This window comes from Mya arenaria, chromosome 5, assembly GCF_026914265.1.
Source record: "Mya arenaria isolate MELC-2E11 chromosome 5, ASM2691426v1".
Taxonomy (NCBI): Eukaryota; Metazoa; Mollusca; class Bivalvia; order Myida; family Myidae; genus Mya; species Mya arenaria.
The window spans coordinates 28,627,369-28,655,034 of NC_069126.1; the positions used below are offsets into that span (position 1 = coordinate 28,627,369).

The following is a 27,666-nucleotide window of genomic DNA, read 5'->3' on the forward strand; positions in this document are numbered from 1 at the left end:
AGATGAACTATACCATTCATCAGTGTGACGAGGACATGGAAAGTCTTATATCAGATTACTTTTAGGAGGCCTTTGTCATGCTTATATTGTAACCGTTTTGAGGAAAAGTCAAAGAATTCAAATAAGTCTAAGTTTTTTGCACAGAGTACGAAGATCGGCAACGTTAAGACAAAGAGAGTACAGTGACGCTCGCTGTGTGTGTGACTTTGTTGACAACGTGATCGATCATTCTGGACGTAATCATGGTTTACAGAACTATGTGACAACGGTGTTTGGCGAATGAAATGAGCGTTAGGTTTGCGTTTATCATCCATGTCCAAAACCATGACTCGCCACCATGACAGTATCAAATCCTCTTTCTTCTTCCTATTGCTTCCATCAGGACTAGATACCAACAAGTTACTACGTTTCGGCATCAACTTACTAAGTTGTGGCCTCAAGTTACTTAGTTGTGGCCACACTATAGGTAAAGTGTTGAGAATGTCACCTCTATGCCAAAGTAGAAACATATGCTTAAATCAAAACTGCACTTAATAAAACATAAATAAATACATATGACTTTTTAAAGAAAATTTCTTTTAATATGAATTTAAATATCGGGCCCTTGATGTTATGGTTGCTCACATTACCTTAATGCGGAAGCTAATATTGAGAGTGCCTCCAATTAGTAAAGGCTGACCGTCAAATATTAAGTACCTCAAGGACCACGGTGCATTGTTTCAATACGTACACACTTGTTTAAGCACTTGTTAAAGCAAGTGACTGTGCTTAAATACTTACAATAATATAGACTGAAAACAAATCATCATACATATCATTTCCTGAAGTTATAGTTAACTTGCTCAAACAAAAATAATGTACGTATGACACATGATGTTTTTCAAGAAACTGTTTTGTACATGTTTGCGAAAATAAACTCGACCGTCCGTCCGTCTATTTGTCTGTCTGTCTATCTGACAGACAGTCTGACAAACTGTCTGTCTGTCTGTCTGTCTGTCTGTCTGTCCGTCTGTCCGTTAAATGATGATAATTATATAAATTACCGCGCAAAGCAAACAATTATTTAATACTACTTCTACTACTACTACTACTACTACTACTACTACTACTACTACTACTACTACTACTACTACTACTACTACTACTACTACTACTACTACTAATACTACTACTACTACTACTACTACTACTACTACTTCTACTACTACTACTACTACTACTACTACTACTACTACTACTACTACTACTACTACTACTACTACTACTACTACTACTACTACTACTACTTCTACTACTACTACTACTACTACTACTACTACTACTACTACTACTACTACTACTACTACTTCAACTACTACGACTATTACTTTTACTACTTACACTAATACTACTGCTGCTACTGCTGCTGCTGCTGCTACTGCCGCTATTGCCGCTTTTCCGCTAAAACCGCTACTACTGCTACTATTGCTACTGCCGCCTGCTGCTGGTGCTGCTACTGTTGTAGCTGGTGCTGCTGATGCTTCTGATGTTTCAGCTTATGCTGCTACTGCTGCAACTGCTGCTACTGCTTCTAGTGCTTCTGCTGCTCCTACTGCTGCTGGTGCTGCTACTGCTGCTGCTGCTACCTTTCGGCTGCGACTGCTGCTACAGCTTCTTCTACTACTGCTGCTACTACTACTGCTACTGCTGCTACTGCTGCTGCTGTTGGTGGTGCTGGTGCTCTGCTGCTTGTGCTTCAGGTGCTGCCGCTGCTCGTTCTGCTGCTAGTGCTGGTGCTGCTGTTGCTGGTTCTGCTGCTGGTGCTGCTGCTGCTGCTGCTAGTGCTACTTCTACTGCTGGGGTTGCTACTGATACTTGTGCTGCTGCTGATTCTGCAGTTACTGCTGCTGGTGCTGGTGGTGTTGCTGGTGCTGCTGCTCCTGTTTGTCCAGCTGGTGCTGTTGGTGCTGCTGCTGGTACTGGTGCTGGTGCTGGTGGTGGTGCTGCTGCTTGTATTGGTGCTGCTGCTGCTGCTTCTACTACTTCTCTACTACTACTCTACAAAAGTATGAAACTTGGTTTTTCATTGGCAACACAGTCAGCGCCTGCCTCAAATTATTTTACTACTACTACTCTATATTTTGCTTAAACGTGTTTCACACTAGCATTTTCGGATTAATTGGGACTGATCATTGACAATTTCCCAAATTCTATAACCATCAGCGCCTGCCTTAGATAGTATTTATTCAATGCTTGTGCTCATTTGTTTATACGAGAAACCAAAGCTTTATAGAAAGTGCATTAAAACCGTTGGGTGAACGCTTGATGTATTATTTCTGTAATTAATCGAAATGTTCTTGTCACATGAATAATAAGATAAAAATCAAGGGACAAGCCCAGTAGTCAAAACTCCTTATTTAAACTGCAGGACTAATACAAACGACAGTGAACCAGAGACATATGCGTACGATTACCACATACACATGGACAAATACCACAACCAGACCACAAACGCAACATAATAGCTTTTCCGACAAATGATGAAATTAAACCGTGTTTAATAAGTCAGCAATATCCGATTCTTCGTGTTGTTTAAAAGTAAAGCAGGGTGAAGTTACAAAACCCTTCTGATCAATAAGGTTTTCCCATTTCTGTTTTTCATTAGATGGTTTTCTTTCATCCGGTCTTAACAGCAAGCTCTATAATGATGAATTCCCAACGTTTCCAGACATCAAAGTAACCGAAAACTATAAATTCAACATTATTTAAGACATATGACATATTATGTAAGTTATTCATTTGCAATATTTGTTAGTCTAATTTTCAAAGCAGCAATATAACTTAGTTTAAATTCAAGAACTACTTGCGGAACACCTCAGTTTTTATATTGTTTAAATACGTACCGGTGAATGCTGTTTTTGTGATAAACTAGTACTCAAGCTGACAAGTGTCCCGACATATAATTCATTTAATATCATTGCATGCAATATACTGTAATAATACAATGCAAAATATTGGAACAAGCCCAGTAGGAAAATATTAAAAAAAAAGTTTAGAGGCAATGGAGCAAACGAGACTGAAAGAAAGACCCAACATGATCGAAGAACACAAACAGATCATTTATGCGTTGAAATAACTGAACAATTAATGGGGTAACTGCTTTGTAGCAGTCAGTGAAACACGATTTCACATGGTGCCCTTACAACCACGCAGTTGCCTCTATATTTATCAAAATGCTAAATAACGATGTTATCAATGTAGCATACAGCGGTCTATAATAATAGTATTTGACTATGAGCTTATCTGGTCGTTATTCACGTTTCGCTTTTTCAGACAAATCATTAATTAGTTTCTCACCATGTGTCATCATTACCACCTACTTAAATGACTGCTTAATCAATTTACGCCTTATGGACTTGAACCCATCAACTACGTCTGAATTGTTGTAGTAGGTCATATACGAGTTTTGTTTAGTTTTGAAAGAACAACAAAATATCTACTTTACAATAAAACGTTTGAACAGCTTATTAAAAATATGGAAACACTATTGAGGGAAAATAAATAATAATTGTGTGTGGTAGTGAGATAAAGGGAGTTAAATAAACAAGATTTTTTTCCTTAACTGGTCACAATAACTGTCCTTGCACTGAGAAAAAACACAATTTGTTTTGACGTGAATGCTTTTTTCATCTTGTTCAAAGGTCCAAGTTGGTGAAAATCTGTTTTGATATTGATGGTTATTTATCCTTCATTACAACTTGCATTACGTGTTTTAACACAGTCGAAAGCAGACCCTTTGCTTGTTATTTTGGACGATTATTCACATGGTCTTATTAAAGCCTTTGCTCTCTGATGTTAAAAATAGAAAAAAAAATACTTTTTCAATAAATTTTAAGGACGACAGAAAAAGAAGAAGAAGTTATACTTGTATGTATATACAAAACGTCATTGTGTAAGCAAAGAGTACGTAAATTTCACCATAAGTACGTCGTTATTTGTGTTTATCATATCTAAGAATACCGTTCATCATAGTATTTTGGTTGCTTTTCACATGAAACTTCGTAGAAATGTTGGTCACCATATATTTTTTCTTTATCTTGATATATATTCACAAAAAGAATACTGCTTAGGTAAAGGCTAGGTGTGCTTTACTCAGTTTAGCATTTTCCATACAATGGCCCTTAAAATGGTAGTAAAAAGGCGACCTCGTGTCCATTTAAAGTCCACGGCAATGGCAGGCAATAAACAACAGTCTCAGTCAATCCTCGTGTCCATTCAATACATTGGATATGACAGTCAATAAATAGTTCGTTACTGAAACCAACATAACATATTCAAATGCCTACGTCACAATCCATCGGTAAAGAAACGTTTCCTCCATGAATATCGCAGTCGTTTTGCGGTCGAATGCGATTTAAATTATCGTTGTGAAAGCCGTCGGGTGTGTGGTGTTATCGGAAAGACGAAAGAAAACGCCGGCGACAGAAGATTCTTTAAAAGCGAAAAATCAGGAGCCACAACTATAAGTTATCTGTTTTATTAAAGAATATAAATAATAATAGTTTCCTCGAGGGTGCTTGGCTAGTGAAATTGTATTAACACCGACAATTATTTAGATTAAACAAAATTATACAAACATAAATTTCCGACCATGTACGATTAACACAAATGCCTGTAAAGAATGTTAGGGATAACCATGGTATTATTTTTCAATAACTAATTGACGAACTTTTTGTGAAAAATTCCTGTATACGACAATTTCGCTGATGTTCCTTCGTCACATTTGCTAAAACAATAGGAGCGCTTGTGTTGTTAAAAAGGCAGAGGGACAGGCTACAACACCTCACGTACAGCTGTTTAAGACACATTTATTACAGGTAGTTTCACACATATGAACTACAGGGTGATTAACACGTATAAACTACAGAAATGTAAGACCTGTAGTTTATATGTCGTTACAAAAGTAGTATATTCCTTCAACTCCCTGTAATAAGTATGTCTTAAACAGCGTGTAGTTTATATGTCTTCAACTCCATGTAATTATTATGTCCAATAAGCTCATATCTCTTAAAGCAATGTACTAAATGTTTCTGAAACTCCCTGTAATTATAACATGTATGTCTCAAACTCCATTAAGCTCATATCTCTTAAATAAAATGTGTCTGAAACTCCCTGTTGTTAGTATTTCATAAACTCCCTATAATTATCTTTTTATATATAACAACGATGTTATAAACAATGTACGTTGGACAAGTCTTAATAAATTTGTCATGCTCTTTTCCACCTCATAAACATCACGCGACCACAAATTTGCCTGCAATTAAGCTTTAGCGTGACCATAATTCATATACAAGTATTGTTTCGAAGTAAAGTCTTCTCTTACGTATCCGTATATAAGCTATGTATCGACGTCATAGATCGGCAGCTATTTTTACTATTTCCGAAGAAAACAAACTTACGCTTGTAGATTACAAACGATAAAGGAGGCACTGAAGCAATTATGTTATCAGTAACAACATATTGATAAAGCAGTTTTTAAGATTAATGTATTCCATGGTTTTGAGAATATGGAGAACAAAAGATTAGATAAAACAAATATATTCTGGTTAAGAAGGTCGTGGCGATTACACCCGGCGCCCTTTGGCTAACCAATTGGATTGGACTAGTCTAGGCACGACATCGATAAGTTCCGGAAGTGCGGCACCTAATTATCATAAAATCTTTAAAGTGAAACAAAAATCCTATGACAATATTACTTATTACTTTAAACAGGGTTGCTTTAAATATTTGGACGCCGAATGAATTAATAAACGATACATTATTTTTGTACAGCATGTTGTATTAATGCGAATACACATAAAGTTGCTATATGGTAACTCGGATTTTTATGAAATATGTGTACTGCATAGGGTTTATATTTATTTATAATTGTGTGATTGGTACACTTCATGTAACCAATGAAATGTTGTTTCGCATGTATGTCAAAAATAGTTTGTACATGGTTATACTATAACTAAAACACGATACTTTGTTATAATTGTCTTTGAGGCAAACTTGTTGACAGTTAAAATGAATAGTCTGAAAACGTTGCCATACTTTTGTCATAAAATGAATTTGTATGAAGATAGATTCAAACTCAAAACATATGGCATTTCCTTTTAAGTTGGTTATACATATCTTGAAAGCACCTATCAAAGAATGGCTCCGGACGTAGTTTACCTGAAACATAACTCAATAAATGAAACACACTTAAATAACAATTTTGAACATGTCGGCGCAAGTTTACGTTTGAACTTTATGAGTGGACGCTCCTCTCGGACAGAATGTATGTATGTGTAACAATTTAAAACAATGCATTAAATAATGCATTGACTTATACCTCCTGTTTTTATTTTCTCTTTGTATAACGTTTTAACAATGTTTGTACAGAGCTGAAACATATTATGCTCCCTCCTCAAGACAGTTATACATTGAGGCCATTTTTCCTGAATATTTGCTTAATGATTCCCGATCGACGTTCACATTTATCATTATATAAACTAGATTTATTTCATTTTCAACGATTTTAAAACAATTTATTGGTACTTTTGTTGGCACGGAGTAGGGCGAGATTGTGATCTTGTGTGTTTTGTGTGGTCCGTTGTGTTGTTTTGTGCGTTGAATGCATGTAGCTTGGCCTAAACCTTTTGCCATACAACATAATCACTGTTACATGTTTAGCTCATGGTCTTTCCCCTAAAATTTCCATAGTATTAATAAAAGAAACAAATTCGGCCACAGTCGTACCCATAAATTAACTTTCTGATAGAATAAAGAAACACTGTTGGCTTTCTATAACACAGTATTTCTTAACTTAAGTGTCGCGACGTTTCGTGACATGTTTCATGTCGAGAAAAACACGAAATGACATAAAGATATTAAGGTATTCGTCTATGAGCGCATTTCGACTTAAATGTGTGATTCAACTTTTAGACGAGGATCAATAATTGTTCCTTTAAGTACACTAGGGATGTAGACACGTTGTGACTGCAGACGTCAGATTTCAAAACTGTTTTGACATGTTAAAATCGCTGTGAACACGGAGCAATATAAATGCCCTCGGGGATAAAACATACATTTTTTTCAAAATTCTGATAATTTTTTATCTATTTATCCATCTTAAGAGTGGCGTATTTTAATCATCAGTTCAATATTTAAACGATTTTTTGCGTGACTGCTCGGTCTTTTGAACGAGTGCTGTGGTGATAGCACGCTAACTTACAATTACAAGTAGCTGTGTGTATGGCGCAGGTTTTTATATTTATAAAAGGAATAGTGTACTCTTAAAATCATTAAAATTCTTACCGTAAGAAAAACAATTGACAGAATAATGTACTCCATCTATTTTAAGCCAGATTATGTCCAACACAAATAACATTTGAACAACTTAGGTTCTATAGCATTTAGAATACTCGACAGGGTACAGTACTACGAGTATAATGACCGTCTATATTATTTTATGGACCATGTTGTATAGTGTTTTCTTTGTGGCGTCTTTAAATCAAATACTATACTATCAGAGCGGTAACACGTATATGCAGATTAACCGTGCAATAAACATCATACGTATAAATTACAACGCTATCCACTCATACAAACGCTAGTCATGGAACAACACGATACAAAACAGATCTTCTCCAACTGCCCTTCTGAGTTGAAGCGCTCATATATCATTTTAATACCTCGGGTTCTGGGTGAAGTATCTTTTACATAAACAATTAATAGATTACAATGTACCACGAGTAGTTATAACAAGACAACATGATACAACACATTTAGCATTGATTCTACCGGTGTATGTGATTGGATAATTTTAAGATACGATATCAATTAGACAACTTAATACCCACTGAAAGTATGCAGTTGTTTTATGGTAAAATCTTCGAGATGTGAGCTTGTATCCGTACATAATTCTCAATCCTTCTGTGAATCTTCATCAATTGTAAATGAAAAAAAAAACTGTATGAACTAAAATATATAAAATGTAAAATATACGAGCAACAGGGCATTATAGAGTGCAAGAACGTATTTGTTGTATTAGTTCTCAGACCTACAAATCGACATAGGAACCAAATCAATCGAATCGGATAGCTCAACTGGTCAACACTGCAGTCCAAATAACTCTTGTCTGGACAGTAAAGTGCATATTATATTGTTACAAACCTGAGCCCCCCTTGGAATGAAACAAATTTCAATGTTATTGGAATTTTTACAGAATTATTAAGGGAAAATACGTTTCATACACTAAAATCAATACTAAGTGTGATCTTTACCTGTGTACTATACTAACTCAGTTTAGATTGCTTTATAGCAGTCTCAAACAATATAACAGTGATATGGAATAAGAGAGCCAAACTTGTTAGACTGATATCCATCCTTTCAGAAGCATGAATCCGCTTTGACACAGAAAGCCTATCGAAGAGCAAGCACATAACAAATCTCCAACTCATCGTGATTTACAAACATGCTCAACACTTCATAGCGAATTACAGCTTTATTTGGTTTATTCGGCTTTGAATAACTATCCGTAAATTAACATATTAAAGCACTTCTGAATAAGTTCCAATATTAAATAAAACTTATCTGACAAATTTCAATGTCAGACGCTATCTTCAGACATGATTGATTGATTCGGCGAACCTCGGACTCTTGTTGTGTATCGCTAATGTATAGGATTGTGGATAATTTTGTGAGTATATAAGAGCGGCAAAACGCTCATTTGAACGGTGCAACCCGAAGTGTAAACATTAAGATCAAAACATCATTGAACCAGTTACAGCTCAGGTAAACACTTCTGAAAGAATACCAATTTGGTATTAGGTCAGCACCCCTCCATCTCCAGTGCCAGTTTTGTACCGAACAACATTTTGGTTTCATTAACCACTTACCTTGTACTAATCCCGTGCGAATACCATATTGGTATAAATCTCTAAAGACGAAACCAACTGACTGACATTTATTTAAGTGTTAAAACCAAACCTGGCAACTACCACATACTTCTTGCAGACAAAGTTCCCAAACCAAATCTGGTAAATACCATTCTAACAGTATTTAATTGTAATGACTAAATTTTGTAAATATAAAACCTACTATGTTTAAGTCTTATAACCAAATCTGGTAACTTACACTTACATCGTCCAGACAAAGTAACGTTACCAGATCTAGCAAATATCATACTTACAGTGTTCACTTGTTATTACCAAATCTGGTCAATGTCAAACCAACAGTGTTTAAGTGTTATAACCAAATCTGGTCAATGTCAAACCAACAGTGTTTAAGTGTTATAACCAAATCTGGTCAATGTTAAACCAACAGTGTTTAAGTGTTATTACCAAATCTGGTCAATGTCAAACCAACAGTGTTTAAGTGTTATAACCAAATCTGGGTGAATATCACACCTACAGTGTTTAAGTGTTATAACAACATCTGGTAACTTCCGCATACTTCGTGTGTACAAGGAACCCATACAAAAACTAATAAGTACCATACTAACATTGTTTAAGTGTAATGATCAAATCTGGTAACTTCCACATACATAGTGTAGACTAAGTAGCCATACCAAATCTGGTTAATACAATCCTTACAGTGTAAAAATGTAATAACCAAATCTTGTAACTTCCAAACACATCGTGTTGGACTAGTGTTAATACCAAAACTGGTATAATTATACTACATTATAAAATAAGTGGAGTACTTAATCAATGACAGTGTTTTTCAACGTTATAAGTGCCTGTACCAAACCAGGTAAATGACAACTAAATCTTATTACCTACAACATAATCTTTTAAATTAGTTGCCAAACACCTGTTTTTCCAGCACTCCAGTCTACCACCCTCACTATATCTGGTGTATTTCAATCATCGTATTTTATCTGCTCTAATATACCACTCACCAACCGGCCCAATCTACCTTTACTTACCATAAGAAAATAAAGGAACAAGGTACGACATCAGCCGCTTAGGCCAGGACGGGTTCTATTGCTTCCTTTTCAGTCAACTATACGTTTGACCTACCAACGCAACAGGCGACACTGTGACGATAAACGCTAAGAACTGTTTTTACCATTTAGGAGGAACGTTTTGGACTACTGATGTTACATACCGACTGCTCGGAATAAATCGATAACAAAGACATTAAATACCTATAAAATATATATGTTCGTTACAGTTGAATAAAGATGTTTTATATGTTCAATTAGATACAGTAATATTATGAAGTATTGGGTTAAGTTATTACGTACAAGTGATAATAAGTTTAATAAGAAAATATATCTTACTTTATTGAATGACTGTGAAAGGTACCCTAATAAGAAAAGTTGGTGCTCGTTATTACGAGATCCGTCGAGTTCACTCGGTTTTTATGATGTATGGCTCTTCCAAACAGAGACTAAATAATAATTTTATCCAAAACTGGAATGACAGATTAGAAGCCTCTAGTAGAGCTTTTTTTATAACAATATAGCATGTTTTAAACTCCAACCTTACTTAATCTCATGCAGTATTAATAAGTTTCGATTTAGTTTATCAAGATTACGTGTATCTGCACATAGACTTATGATCGAGAGTGGAAGATGACATGTATGCGTCCTAATTATTGCACGTGTATTGCGATCTATCCGTTTATCATGTAACGTTTTGTATTGTGTAGTTAGTTATAATTTTTTACTAGTTTACATAGAAGTACCGTTACATAAGTGAGTGTTCAGCTTTTATTATTTAGTAAAACAAATTCGAAAGTGATAGTTGCATAAATGATGTATGCAAATACTTCTGGTGAAGTATCTCTACCTGAAACAAAATAAGTACGCATGATTGCTTAAATCCGTATAAGTATTAAATAAATATAACTTTTCACTTCGACACACACTCTCTGTCTGTAATGTTACTAGACTGAATATTTGCGAACAGTGTTCATGTACAATGATTCTCTAAATTTTGTTACATTTACAGTCATTATCTAATCTTACCTGATTCAGATATGACTATTACAAAAGTGAATTTTAAAGTTTAAGTGATCTCCCTTAGGCTTCCTATAGTTTCGTTTTGTATAGGTTGTCCGATATAGGGAGTTGCAGATATTTTGCAAACACAACTCTCATTATAGAACAACTATTGTATATATGTACATGTATTTATTTCAACTTATCTGTGAATAAACATATAACGTTATTGACACGTTAATTTAATTAATATATTGCATTATAACATATTTTTGATTGACTGAACTAATGACGTCAGTGTATTTGATATTTATGTTGTTGTTTTTTGTGTGTTTTTTTGGTTGTCTAGTTTTGTTATTTGTATGCATGGAATCACCTGGAAAACACTATATTGTATATATATATATATTTGTCCACATGGGCTATGGCCTCCTGGATATTCTGTAAATAAATCTTGAATCTATGTTCGCATGCTTATCTGAGTCACCGATGATTTATCGAAAGCAAGGTCACAACGGACCCTGTTACACTAGCAAACCCCCAAAACGTCATAACCTGGGTCGTAACAATATAAACATAGACAGTAAAAAGTGTATATTTATGAAAACAACAACAATATCTTTTCGATATTGTTTTCACATTGTATCATCGTTATTTTTATTTTTTATTTATTTTTATTTTCATTTTTATTTCAATAACACCAGTTTTAAAACCTAGTGCCAGTGAGCAGATACATGTACGTGTTTAGAACAAGCCGTCATGGCCTACATCGATAAATACATCTCACAACCTTCATAAAGGCTTGTCTAAATTATGTTCTCGTATAGGCGTATATAAACGGATTTAGGGTCGAGTTTAGGTATGTCATCCAAAAAAGGAACGTGTACAAATCTCCCGGGACCAACTCTAATGCCCATGCATACGTATCAAAGACGATGTAAAACGGGAACCAACATATTAGATAGCTACTCAGCACGTAAGTCAGAGTTATGAAAATCCTTCTGTCTCGAACATTCCCACCATTCTCCTTCGTGAATGGATTCCTCCGGGAGTCGTAAGTTTTAGATGTTTTTGTCAATCTTCCTTTCGAGCCAAATCCACTTTGTCTCGTAGAGGCTCCGCCCGGAGAACTTCTACTGACACTTAAATACTTGTTTGGGGTTTTATCAGTCATCGTACGATCACCTCTTGATTCACTATTTTGCAACACGTTAGCCCTAGCAAGATTGACATCAGTTCTTACCGTAGACACGCTACTTCGGGTTTGAAGGCTAATCTCCCGGTTTGCCGCGACTTTTAATGCTTGGCATCGCATAACGTAGAGCACTTTCAAATAGGAGAACACCATCACCAGGCAGGGAATGTAATGTCCCATTATAGCCACAATTATGACAAACTCGCGGTTGTCCGAAGGCTCCCAGATACAGATATGGTCCTCATTATGTTGCAGTCGGTCGGCGATAAAGGGTGGTGTCCATACTGCAACTACACAAAACCTGCAAAAAATGATCGAACAAAATCGTATAAGACAAGTAATGACTTTCTTTATATATATATATTTGAAACACACCAACTAATTCTGATGCTATGAGGCGTTGACAGTTTTATTTTTACCCTTATATTGCTGTCAATGAACGGTCTCATTAAAACCAAAACGAATGTCTTCATATGTTAGATGTATTTTCCGCTTTCGAGGGATCCCTCTTCTAGAACTTATTACATTTTTATCATTTTCATCTGTATTGCACGTTCGCTTTAGTCAATATCTCTGCGCCATGAAAACCCCCCGATATTATATGAAATGTAATAAAATGAAATAATATTAATAAAAGCTTCATATTGGCTGGCTTAATTGATCATACAAGTAAATGCATGAGGTGACTACAACGAATCCCTGAAAGCTTCCTAGAAGAAGAGTCTTAAATACCTTATGCAAATATCACCATTAGACTTATAACTTTAATATCATCACGCAAACATTCCAAAGGCGTGTCTTATTACACTTGGCATATTAAATACGTTCTATAAGCATACGTTTGAATAAAATGACAAGGTAATTTGCTGCCAAGGCAACTGTTTCCACCTGCGTATTAAAACAACTCTCTTAGTTTAAAATGAAACTTGATGTTAACTGATTATTTACACCTTTAATGTACGATATGTTTTTTTCAAATAATTGCAATTAAAAGAAATGAATACTTTTAATCTGAAACCAAGATGGTTGCAGCTTATAGAAATCAGGATGTTTTATGAATTATTTGCATGTATATTGTTGCCTTACAAATGATTGAAGCGTCGTTCTTCTTTAACGTTGTATTCAAATTATTCGACCTAAAGATATTAACAGTATGATATCACAATTATTTCCATGAAATAAGTATAATTATCTTGTTTATTTTGCTAAACAGAAACCAATCATTAAACTGGTCGTATTATTTTGATACTTGTACCACCGTTTTTCTTAGCTTAACTTTTACTTAGATCCGGATTAATAGGATATAATTAAAAAAAAATCCAATGCGTTTCGCTTAATGAAACATTTCTCATCGAAGAATATCCATAGCTAAAACGTAAGGCATTCGATTTAGTTATTTAAAGACCTTTTCTATTGTATTGTTTTTCGTGTCAAAAGATAATCGTTCACTTCCGAGCAGATAAAACGCTCACCTGTAAATGAGGATGTCAAGTGTTATCGCTTGACAGATGGGAAATTATAGCATTTATTAACACCGGCTTGGATGATATCTTCAAGAATTAAAGGAGTACGAGAATTAAAATAAAATATTCGGAAAATATTCATGGACGTTAAAGTTTGTAAAAAACATACGCCAGAAACTAAAATTGCAGTCGGCGTTCATGGCTTTATCATTTGAATATATTCCCAAAGTGACACAAATAATTCATCTGGTAGGAGAATACCATACATTACCGAAGTTGCGTTTACCATTAAACCAATTTCAAACAATCTTAAGCTTGACATTTTTATATGAAAACCTTTCGGAAGCAGAATCTTTATCCAACATATGGACTGTGTGAAACATTCCATTTACAGTAATGATATATTTCAACGCTGTTTACTCCCCTATCATCGGCTTAAGCGCTTCCTGTTCCTAGGAATCATCAAAAATATGAAATGATATCTGTGACAAACAATCTAAAAAGAATAGTTATTCCACCGACTCATGTCAGTTGCTTTTGAAGTGTTTCTTGGAATAATTTGCCGCTTTAACTTTCTCATTTGGCTTCCTGCAACTTGTAATATCAATATTGATTTTTATTCTGAATTATCCAAGTATCAATGAAATCTTCTGTAATCACTCACAGAGAAGCGGATTATGGCATTTAAATGATATATAATTACAAGGATTTTTTTAAAGCATGACATTATGTGATTAATGCATAAACGACCAGTAATGGCAATGATGGGGTTACTTCAGACTCGAAGTATCATTCATGTGTATGCTATTAATTTGAGCAAACATGTTTAACCAGTCGAAAGAATATCAAAGACTACCAGAACATATATGAATCAATAACACTAATTTCGAAATACACCAATTCATTTATATATGTGCCAATATGTTTAAGGTAGACATTACAATTATGGTTAAGTTTACCTATCCAGCTTAAGGAAAGCTACAATGTGTTTCTGGTTAGGTTGTAACCGAATGTCTCTTCAGCGTGAGTCGGATACATCTTCCATTCACATTATACATCTTGGACGGGAGTGGTCATTTATGTCATTAGTCTATATATGTATTTGGCAAAAGGCGGACACATGTTCCGTTAGTCAATAAACCTCAGTGTAGCAGTTTTTAAGGAGTGTTTATTTAAAATAGAGTACATTTCAAACCGATGCTGAGAAATTACAGTGACAGTTACTATTTTTTTTAAAATATTTTTATCTCAATGCAGGAGTTTGATGTATACATGAACATATTGTAACGATTACTATGATGTGTTATTCTGAACAAATCAAAACCAATATTGTTACAAACACGATAGGAATACGTGAATACGAACCAGATTTACGAATGTATCATATCATTTTACAGTTGAAGAATAAGTGTTTGGATATAAAAAGCTAATATAAAGTACGAAATAAAAATATAAACTATGGTAGCAGGTGGTAAAAAGATTCAATACACTTTCAAAAGCAATCAAATACAAGTGTATTAAGGATATTACATTGGTCACTCAGAAACGGGATTTATTAAACGACGTAAACATGATAAAAAATAGCCTTTGTCGTTTTTTAATTACATTCTAGTAAACGAATATACAGAGTAGCGTATTGAAAACAAAAATTGTTACAGAATTGTTATATCTGATGTATATATTTTAATATGTGCTGCACTCAATGCATAAAATGTTGTTATTAACGCGAAAAAAATAAATTGCTACTCATATCATATTACCTATTAATATATACTATATGGTTGACATGTAGAATTATGTATACATTTTTGTTTTTTAATTTTAGGAAAGTTGGAGATAATTTCCTTACCATATAAAAATGAGTATCATTACTGTTCGGCAACGGTTGTTATATTTTTTGTAATTGATAGCCCATGTGACGCACCAGAAGCGGTCTACGGAGATAGTGACTAACGTAAACACAGACGCAAATGTCATCGCAAAGTCAAAGTAGATCCACACACCACACATGATGCGTCCGAACGGCCAGTATCCAAGCAGCGTATCTTATGTATAAACTTAACTTGATTAGGCCACTAATGAATTTATTTTATTGAGCCTTTCATGGCTGTACCTAAAAATTTACACATCTCTTGCAATAATGTAAATAGGTCGGTCTCATATTTGTGAAGTCGTCTTCCACAGATCTGTATCAGATTGCGTACTCAACTAACTCTCCTAGTGAGATGTCATTGACGATAACCGAACACTAAAGATAACAAAATGTTGATGTGGTGTATGTATGAGCTGTGTTGTTTTTTCGTTGTCCATCATTCGTAAAGTGTCGGTTAAGCCTAAACATTGTGCATCTTAGCAAGGTCTTCGTTGAATCTTCTGGACTTTGACAGGATAACTTCCTTCTGCAGCAGGTATTGAGCAACAGTGTTTAGCTAGTCGTTTACAATTCAAAGAAAAAATAACAAATTAGTGTCATAGCCATGGTGATGATGAAGTTGTCGTGATCGTCAACCGCTTCGTTGCAAACCAAGCTTCAATCATAACTAAAAAATGACCAGACATAACCAGACAGATATTTTAAAATCCATGTGCGAAAATAAACTCATATTAATAAAAGGCCTTTAAGTTTTGAAATATTCAGGAAAAGTTTTCAGGAGAGAAATCTCGCTGAGAAAAATACACAATGAAATAAAATATGCCAGTTTCGAAGAACTTGATACAGACTAAGTAAAAATATAACCAATGTCTTTCTCTTTCAAAATTCTTACAAAATACTCCATGTTTAGAAAATTCGCAATTGGAAACTCGAGTAGATGAATAGAAAAGTTTAATATTTAATTTTTTAAAGCCACGATTAACATTTAAATATGAGCAATGCTTTAATGTGTTATATGAAAACAGCTGTATTATAAAACATATAAACATTTACTGTATGTATTTGTTTACATTCAGGGGGCTGGCATCATTTGGTACGCAGAATCTCAACACGGTTTTATAGGATTTACCACACTGGAGTTTGATCACAATGAATACGTATTCGGTAAGAAATGAGGTGTGGATTACACTCTTATCGGTGAGATCATTGCATTTGAGGAAGTAAAATTTTGACAATAAAAGTTTGTCAAGAAGAAAATAAGGAAGATAAACACCGCACTTGAGCAAAACAAACACTGTTATTTATTCTGTCCGATTTGTCACATAGATACAAATTTAAAATTGCATTAATTTTGAGAATGAAGACTAATAAAAGACATTTTTGAAAAATATCCAAAGATATCCAAACAGCTTGATAATTGTACATGGAAAAATACATAAAGTATATCGAGGGACAGTACTCTAATTCATAAGTTGTATCAATATTTTAAGCATTTTACATACTGCAATCGGTAATTCAATGAAATGCTCATTTAATCACACCATTACAATTTTAGAAGTACAATTATATGTTGTATTGCAAGACAAGAGCTCTTTTGATTAATAACTTATAATTCAATTGTATACTCTATTCACGTACAAATGGCTTAAAAGTGTGAATTCAACATCTTTTGCATTTTCAAACACTAGTTACTGTTTCTTTTTAATTTGAAACTCAAGGTAGAAATGCGTAAATGAAAAAAAGTTTCATATAGTAATTGGTAAAATTAAGTTGAATCATATTTTAAGATGATTCTGTTTAAAGAATTACATATTTGGTTTAACGTCGTGATGTTTCAGTTTAATGCAAATTCAAGTCACACATTCTAAAACAAGCACATTTTTCTTATTCAATTATAACAATTAAATATATAACATCACAATCACATTTTGAATCTCTATACACACGAGGCAATATCATTAATAATAAATTACAACAGATGCTTGGCACCAAATGGGGTGATAATGTATTTAACAAAGAGTATGGGTACATCTGTTTTCAGCATGTTTTATGGATCTAATTATGGAGTCAAACCCCGCAGAAAAAGCTAGTTCACTGACGGCTACAATGTTTTATGTTCAAAATTTATGTCTGGTAACCGAAATCAATTTTGGTATTATTCTGAATATATCATTTTCCTGTTTACTAATATGTAAACTAGATAACCAAAAGTACATCATACAGTTATTACAGTTTATATATTTGCTCTTATTTTCAACTTCTTGAATTGGACGCATTTTCCTTTTGTGGATACAAATCATTTTCTAATGATATCTAAACACAACGATGTCACAAGGTATCCAAATTTCACATATGTGTGTAAAAAACCTAAACATATTGTTTCAGAATACGTGCATTTTTATGCTGCTTGTTCTTTATAATTAATTCTTGTTTGACACGTCTTGCTCTTCAATTGAGTTCCAGAGGATTTTGTTCCGAATCACACAGTATAAAAAGGATGTGCGTCATCCTCAGAGCTATCACTGTCCGCCTATTCAAAATATCCCAAATACGTTTTTACAGTATGCGTAAGCTCCTTTCCATAGTGTCCAGCAATGCTATGTCTCTGCTTATTATTGCAAATTCGTTTGAATATTTGTGGAATTGCGCAAATTAATAAAGCCGTTCCAACATGCATAATTATATGAAGTTCATTGAAACTGTCCGTCTTAATAAGCAGATTGATACACACCAAAAGAATCCCAAGAACAATGACAGTTTTAAGGAATGTAAGAAATACAAGCTTTCGCCTCGGGCATATGGTTTCTACGACAAGTTCAAACAATGATTCCCGAACTGCTTTTCTACCTTTATACTTACAAATCATCCTCCTTTGCAAACAAGTGTTCCCCCTTTCCAGTGAACTTGCTATTTTAACGATATCACTAAGTAGTTGACGATATTTCATGGAATACTCACTTATACTCTCCGAAATGTAATAAAATACGGTGATTACAAAAATCATGTACCCATATGATGATTTAGGATAGACAACTAACCCAGTAAAAGTAAATATAGCAACACGCGATATAAATAATGTTGCGTCGAGGAAAATATTTCCAAACATGAACAGAAAATATAAAACTGCGAGCACGAGAACTGCTGTCCAAATATATTTTCCAATTAAACCGTTTAAGTACAGGAAAGCGTGTCTTCGAAGAGGTCTACAGTATGCTTTGACGATAATTATTCCGAATGAAATAATCGGAAGGCCATATATAAGCAGCGATAATAGCAGCTCTAATATGCACAGTGCCAAATAAAATGGTAAAACGAAACATATCCAACTTTCCTTTTAATTTTCCTCCAGCGTAGTAATTGAATTGCGATGGCATGCTTCCAAAACTTAATATTCAAGAGCATGAAAAACTGTGCAATAAAAAGACTGTATAATTTGTAATACCCGTTTGCCACAGACACATTTTTAGAACCCAATATGCCGATCCTTTTTACTGTGAGTAAAATTGGAGATGATTCAAACTCGGACCTTGATGTTCGATTCACCAATACAGCTTCAGCTAGAAGGTTCATCGGTGATGCAGGCATCACAACAAGTAGTTCAGTAATAAGCAAATAGCAGGCTAGAGCAACATAAGGACCACCGATATACGGCAAGAAGTTCTCTTTGCTCTTTGAATAACCTGTTACCATGGAGCGAAACCCAAGGAGTACCCCACTATCGGCGGAGTCGATGACAAAGTCATATAAAAATATATAATCCAGTAAAAGTTGAAGTCCAATTATGATGAAACTTAGGAATGGAAAAAATAATCGTGCACATCGCCCAAAATAACAACTCACACAATTGCTTTGATCACCGTCATTTCCGTCATGACATTCTTTCATTGGTATAAACAAAGTGTTGACCAAGGTAACATGATTGGTATCTTCAAATATGAATGTGTCCTCGTTTTGAAATCGATGACTGTACTCTACGTCCACATTTGAAAGTCGACGTGGAAGACGTCTTCTTTCAATTTCAGATAACTTAATGGTACTCTTTTGCTGCGAAAAACATCTGTACAGTGTGTACATGATGAAAATAGGAGAATATATGAACAGAGTGACAGACACAATGCTAGGAAGAGCCCACCAGATGGTGTCATATTTCAAAGTTTGCTCTCTACACGTCGTCTCCCTTTTTGGAACAAAAGTATTATTGTAGAAGTAATTGCAACATTTGTGTTTCACAGCTTCTATTGGGCATACCATGTGTTTGCAAAGAACGTAAGGTTCTATGTACATTCGCTTCTTGTAACAGACGAAGCTGGGTCCGTACATATCCGCATCGATTGTCATCATTTCATCTACCAAACTCTTTAACGCCTTCGCAATTTTCTTATCATCGTCTTTGTTGCCAACAGTTATGTTAAGGCAGTTACCTGATTTTCGTTGTAGAGGTATATTCAAAGGCTTTCTTATCACCTTTGCATACAGCAATGTCATTGACCAAATGCCGAACTCAGCAGGCCATTTGAGGAATTCAAAAGCACCTTTCTGTCCCCAAAATGTCCATATCCAAATGTTATCTCCAATGATAAGTACGGGATGCCTAAAACAATACCTGAGTCATAGGCTGGTGTTAGATTTAAGAAAACAAAGTTGCTTTCTGAGCTTGTAACTGCATGCCGAAACCTATTGATTGATCGTGAGTCAATTTTTAAAGTGCATATTTCATTTTCAGCATCAGTTTTACGAATTTTACTTTCTGACGTATTGATCACTAATCGATTGTCGACACTACCTAGACTTTGCTGGTCAGCAATGTTTAAGTGTAAACGAAGTGATAATTGCTTCTCCTCATTTTGTTTTTCTGGTATCAAATAGCCATTTCTTTTTGTAACCGGCGAAAAGTGACCCTTTTGTACAGGTGTATTTAAACATCCATTCACAAAATATGTAATTGTTATTGTAAATAGAACTACTGGTCGTGTGGTTAAGTACATCGTTCTGAAATTAAAACAAAAAAAGGTTGAGTAATATCATATGTTTTTGTGCAAATCATAGGCGCTTTTAGTAAATTGAGTAAATTAAAATATACAGTTTGAATTTGAAAACGATAAAGTATATCTCTATGAAGTGAAGTACATAAGCTGTAGTGAAGTTTCCAAATTTGGTTGTGAAACAATTTATTGAACTGATTTTCTTCCTTAATTTTACACTGCTTGCTTTCTATTTAGCGATTTACAATATGTTTCTTTTAAAGCCAATTATTTAAAAGGCAAGGTTTGGTAAATCAATCTTCGTGGTTAAACATAAAAGTATTCTGTGGTGTTTGTTCATGTGGCGCTTTCGGTCAACATCGTGTGAGCCTATAGATTCTACCTTTAAACAGCGTTTTATTTCAATTCATCGCTAAAATATAACTTAAAATGAATACATATTTGTGTTACACATGGAAGCTGGCGGACATTTGTGTTTTGCGTCGTTATTTTGTTCATTTGATTGCCGTAAATGGCTCATGTTTAATTGTGATGAATTAAAGTTTGATTTGCGCACGCGTACCCAAATCTGTGTGATGTAGATAACACATTGTCCATTTGATCTGAATGTCGGCTGGATTATTTAAACTGGTACAATATACACATATACTTTGACATAGTTCTGTATTATTGTAAAATTATTTTAAAGTTGATTTGTTTGAATTCGTATCGTTTAATTGATTGCGAACATGATATTAAACACTAGTAATTGCAGATCAAGACAAGGGGTTTACATGTTTGAAATAAGGTTGTCAATGCCAAAGCGAATAGCATGTGTAAAATATTGCATAGAACAAAATTGGAGTTACACAACAATACTGGTATAAGTTCTACTAAGACTCCTAATGTGAAGAAATCTTGAGACTTGGCCTATCAGAATATCATTAACTTAAAGGCGGTTTATGGTAACACATTGGTTTAGAAATAAATATATGAAAAAGTTTAAATCATTTATAACGTATTGAAAAATACGTATCGCTTTTAAAATATTGAAAAATAATCAAAGAGCCCGCTTTCTTTGTAACATATATTCAATTTCATTATTACATTGAATATCATCTGTGTAGAGATATCAATAATAAGTATGCATCACGTTACTTTGTAAATCGCTAAAGCTCTTACAAATCAGAACAACAAATGTGTTGCAAACCAAACCTGTTGAATCTCTTCCTTTTGTGTAAAACAGTTTTAATTTACTCATAATCCATGTAGCATTTAAAATTGTATACACTGTCTAACACCGTTCTTTCATCTGTTCATACTAATTTTGAATACTCGTGTTTGTGTATTGCTGCACGCGTTGTTCTGTTCAAGTCACATGCTCTTATAGAGCCTTGATATTAAAATAAATTTTGAAGAACTTCAAACTTAAACAATATTCCACACGAACTCGAACACGAGCAGGAAGAAGGCGTTTCGCAACTTCGCAAGTATTGCGATTACTTGAAACTTGAAACAAAAGGTTACATGAACTCGAACGAAGAAGGAAGTATTTTGAAACTTCTCAAATATTGCATAAGCTACGTACATCATAGGGAAACTATGAATGAACTTCAAGTCATAAATAAGGAAAATAATAGCAGTTATGTCATACCTGTTATTTCCGTGTATAAAACTGAATGATTTAAACATAAAATCAAATGGGTACGGGATATCACTTAAGACTAAAAGCAAACTAATGACATTTTTATTGATTTTACATGTTATAACAAAAGTAAAAGAAACGTTGTTTCGGTCAGACATATTTAAATACTATCCGTGTATAGCACACGACTTTATGTGTACCAGGTGCATATTGACACTCCGGTTTAACAGGCCAAGTAAAAGAAAATTGATCAGTTTGAGACATCATTTTAAGGCGTTACGAGCATATATGCAGACTATAACTATACATATATTCTTGAAGTCCTACCCCGAAAATACATTTCAGCCAATAAAAAAACTACTCTAAATGATAAATCAAGCAAAAGTAGATACCCAAGGTATCAAAGTTTCAGGAATTATGACATGTTTTTCTATTTGAAGTGAATTGAGCATGTGTAAAGCACACGTGTTGTTAAAAAGGGAAATCAATCAATACACAGTATTAAACCATATTCTTTTAGTTATTTCCCTTATATCGTTCAATAGACTAATGCTCAAAATGCTTTTAAGTAATGTTATTTCTCTTTCAATATAAGATCAGAAGCCAAATCATAGTTAATATAGAAAAATATGTACTAGTAATACATAGAAACTTATTATTTCATATTTAAACTTATTCGTTCCACTTTTTGACAAATCTTTGACTAATTATTTAAATAAAAATGAAATCCTGTAGCACTAGTAAGAGGATTTGTACAAATGGGACTAAAAAGTACCAATTATAAACGGTTAGAAAGCATTTGAAGCGAGAATGAAAGACGCTTGATACCTTGCTACGAATCGCCAGATGAAAAACACCCTAATAAATGGCTTGTACGCAAACGGAAAAGGAAAGTAAGTTTTGCATAAAATCTTGAGCATATGCTTAATTGATATATCAGGAACATGCTCTATAACAGAACATAATATCAGTTTAATTCCAAAATATTGTAAGTAGAAACTTCGGTGAAACTGTTTAAGATAAGGTACGATATTTATAAAGGACGCAACTTGACGTGATACAGATCTGCATGCAGAAATGCTTCCTTTCATAATTTTCCATTAAATCATTTCAATCTGTTGTACATAACGAACTCCTTTAACTAAGGTTTACTTACTTTAAACATCATTGTCAGACGTTATACAATTCATTACAATTCTCGGTATGTTTTTGTCATACTTTCTATATCGGCAGAAAGTTTTTACGATCGTTTCAGCATTAACTGTTTGATCGCTTTTTTATTTTGGAAAAGCTGTTGCTTGCATTGCAAGTTGTTGAATTGTACGTTAAGTTGAGTTTAGACTCCAATCTGGAATTGAAGGCCTTGCAAGACATATGTGCATATTTCCCTTCTTTAATTGAGTCCGGCATGTTATTGTAGAATTCAACCGCTTCCCTGAATATAAACAAACATTGAAGACACATCGTCCATAACCTTTAAACAGACATTCGCGTTGGTGAAATCTTTGTTTCAGTAAATAATCGGTACGATGTGGTTACGAATGATTCAATAAGTATATCTTACTGATTAGATAAAGATTCTTAAAAGTTGATACTTGAGACAAGCTCTAAAACAAAATATAATATCAGTGGTGATGACGATGACGATGACATTGACGACGACGACGACGACGTCGATGATGATGATGATGAAGATGATGACGATGATGTTGCATGGTATAAGACAAAAATTCAAAAAGTAACGTAATGAAGAACTAGTGTGAACAAATCTTAACGTTAGAATACTTATGAGAAAGTATAAGAGAAGGTCAAATGTATTGAATTCAAATTGCCCATAAATGTTGTATGTTGTTGTCGTGTTTTATTAAAACAGTTATGATTTTGTCATTGTTCACGTTCTTTTCTTCTTCACACTCATTTTGTTTAAATACTGTTTTCTTAGCTGATATTTTAATCTAAATGCATTTTCTTTCGAACGAGAACAAATTTTGACTAAATACTGATGCGAAAAACTACAGAAACAAGCTCAGTAGCAACCAGTTTAAACATAAACCCAGGTCAATGTCACTGGGTAAACGCCAAATACATAGAACATAAACACAAAATACCAATCAAGAAACATGGAAGAACAACACAATACTCCACAAACAGCACATTGCATACATACTATATATACAAACTAGGTATGTTTATTAACGATTGTTAGGTACCGCCTTGGAACGGTCAGTAAAATGTAAATTTACTGGGAGTTTAAACCAGTTTAAGTGCACAAACCTCACTCTTATCCCAACAATCTTAAATAAAGAATAAACGCAAAAGGTAAATCTTATCAAAGTATGCTTTATCTTGAAGAAACCTAACAAAAATAAAACAAATAATAATAAACTTATAGGTAAACCCCAAGTACTTTTATGATAAGAGGTCCTAACTCTATCTGCAGACGGAGGAAAACAATTCAGAGCACCTAATGATAAAACTTTTCAAAGATACGATGCAGTCATATTTTGAAACTATGAGCATTACACACAGTCTGCCTTATAAATTAAAAGGTTAATAACTGTGTGATCATAGTGTTTTATAATAAAAAGCATCATTGTAATAAAACTGGGAACAAATAAAGAAAACATTATTAAAAATAAAAGCGACATGTAATAGCAAATATTTCCTTCCAAATGATTTGAAGATGTAAAATATTTGAAGAAAATGAAGTCACAGGCCCAAACACTCCGAGTCAGCCAAAAAAGGTTTTAAAGACAACCTCAATTAGCAAAATCTTCATAAAATCAAAGGACTGAAAGCTTAGTTATGTAAGGATGCTATATTCAACCCTATATTTTGTTTCTGGAATTCATCTCCAAATACTAGAAGGCAGGTTCTCTTCAGAATATTGCCTTTGTATCAACGGTTTAAATAAAATCCAAGTAATTCATTGAGTCTATCGGCCCAACTACCTGCTGGAAACATTTTAATTTACGAATTTTCTTTAAAACATCACCATAAACATCGGGATGAGCAATACAAATAGGTAATTGGTCATCTTTCCACTAATTTTCTATCCTCGGTCTAAATGGTGAAAAATATGTTGAAAGGTATCAATCACATGTTAAAGAGCAACTGCTACGAATGTTTGTATAACTCATTATTCAAAGATGGACAAAGAAATTGACAAAAGCATGAAACAAACTGATCGAGAGGCTAAAAACCAGCATAATAATAATAATAATTATCGGTTTGTGATATATAATTTAATGTTTTATTAATATTTCAGGGAATTTAAGAGATATTAACTGGGGAGACTAAAGCATTTCCACAATAAGGAGTAGACGATATATTATATACAGGGTGTTTTAGCCATATTTTCAAAGCGTTAAAAACACACTAACGACACTGATGGAGTTTAAGCCATATTCATGACAAGGTGATTAAAACAAATTAACAGTTAACAGAAGCAATTTATGACATATTGAGAACAGGGAGTTTTAGCAAACATATTCATAAAATGAAGTTTAAGACGTATTCACCACAGGTAGGTTAGGACATATTCATTACAGGGAGGTTAGGACATTTTCACTACAGGGAGGCTAGGAAATATTCACTACGGGGAGGTTAGGACATATTTACTACAGGTAGGTTAGTACATATTCACTACAGGGAGATTAGGACATATTCACTACAGGTAGGATAGGACATGTTCATTACAAGGAGGTTAGGACATATTCACTTCAGAGATTTTAGGATATATTCACTAAAATGAGGTTAGGACATATTCACTACATTGAGGTTAGAAAATATTCACTACAGGTAGGTTAGAACATATTCACTACAGGTAGGTTAGGACATATTAACTACAGGAAGGAAAAGACATATTCACTACAGGGAGGTAAGGACATATTCACTACAGGGAGGTCAGGACATATTCACTACAGGGAGGTTAGAACATATTCATTACAAGGAGGTTAGAACATAATCCCTTCAAGGATGTTAGGACATATTCACTACATTGAGGTTAGGACATATTCATTACATAGATGTTAGGAAATATTCACTTCAGAGATGTTAGGACATATTAACTACAGGGAGGTAAGGATATATTCACTACAGGGAGGTTAGAACAAATTCAGTACAGAGAAGTTAGGACATATTAATTACAGGAGGTGTAAGACATATTCACTACAGGGAGGTTAGGACATATTCACTACAGGGAGGTTAGGACATATTCACTACAGGGAGGTTAGAACATATTCATTACAAGGAGGTTAGAACATAATCCCTTCAAGGATGTTAGGACATATTCACTACATTGAGGTTAGGACATATTCATTACATAGATGTTAGGAAATATTCACTTCAGAGATGTTAGGACATATTAACTACAGGGAGATTAGGATATATGAACTACAGAGGGGTTAGGAGATGTTTAATACAGGAAAATTAAGACATAGCCACTGCAGGAAAACATTTTCACTCCATGAATATTAGACATATTCACTGATGAGAGTGTAAAACAAATTATCTGCAGTGAGTGTAAATTATATTATCTACAGGGAGTTTTAGCCATTGTCACTATAGTGCTTTTCAAGACTTATCAACATTCGTACCTGAGGTTTTGGAGCATGTCTCACTGACCTTTAAACAACACAGGTGTGCTCAACCGGTTCAGCAAGTAGGAGCATCACCGTGATTGGAACCAGCGGGATCGTTGTGATTAGTATCTTTTCAAAAATATTAATATTTACTTCAGTACTTTCTGAATCCATTACTTTATTCATTGGTATTTTAGTTAACTGGTTTGCTTCATAAATTGATTTAAAACACTGAGTGTTTTTTTTATCAAACCCATACTGTTGTCAGAAATAATACAATTCATTCCAGTAACTTAGAACCTGTAACAGTTATCCCTTTTTGGTAACATGTTACCGAAAAGAAAAAGGTATTAATCAACAAAGCATCATGGACAATACCAATAGAAGCAATGCTTATGTTCTTTTCGTACAAAAGTTGTTAAAATGTAACGAAAGCATTCCGAACGAACGAAGAATGAAAGGTCACATTGAAGATGCAACAGTTTGCATGCTATTACCTAGCGGATGAAAACTCCTGCAAAAACATAAAGGTATAACTGATTAGGTTTGTGATTAAACAATCATTGTGTCATCATCAAATACAGTGTAAGTCCCTGACATTAACTGTGTACATTTCTTTATCAGTGAATAACTCGTTTGATCCGCGGAAATTTCAGTCATTGATAGTCTTAAGGGTCTTACATACAGCATTGGTTGATGTTTAAACTATGTTGGAATTAAGTTTATTTTTATGACACTAAACAGCAACTGGCAGATACCACATAATTTAACAGAATTTTGTAAATCGAAGCCGAAAATCATCTAATGTTTTCAATAACAGTGAAGAAAATGTTCAAATTTAAATCTATTCTAAACGGACAATAATTATGCTGTAATATGCTATCTTTAAACATTTCAAAGAATATCAATTTCTTTGATAAATGACACTATAAATGTGATCGAGTAATTTTAAATTGAGAAGAACGTACGGTTGGCGCTCCTGTATATGC

At 34.0% G+C, this 27,666-nt stretch overlaps 1 protein-coding gene and 1 pseudogene across 1 annotated transcript; both read right to left on the minus strand.

Moving 5' to 3' along the window:
* Positions 1-1,689: 1,689 nt before the first annotated feature.
* On the minus strand, positions 1,690-16,392 carry LOC128235596 (alpha-2C adrenergic receptor-like; annotated as a pseudogene).
* Positions 16,393-16,766: 374 nt separating this feature from the next.
* On the minus strand, positions 16,767-22,017 carry LOC128234341 (uncharacterized). The gene is made up of 2 exons (XM_052948524.1): positions 21,665-22,017; positions 16,767-20,477 (listed from the first exon to the last, which is right to left on the minus strand). Exon 2 carries the CDS (start codon positions 19,971-19,973, stop codon positions 18,768-18,770), a length of 1,206 nt encoding a protein of 401 aa, XP_052804484.1. The 5' UTR covers positions 19,974-20,477; positions 21,665-22,017; the 3' UTR covers positions 16,767-18,767.
* Between the last annotated feature and the right edge of the window lie 5,649 nt (positions 22,018-27,666).

Coding starts and splice junctions, on each gene's coding strand:
- LOC128234341 (XM_052948524.1), bottom strand. CDS start 19,973: ATGACATTGCTGTATGCAAAGGTGATAAGAAAGCCTTTGAATATACCT.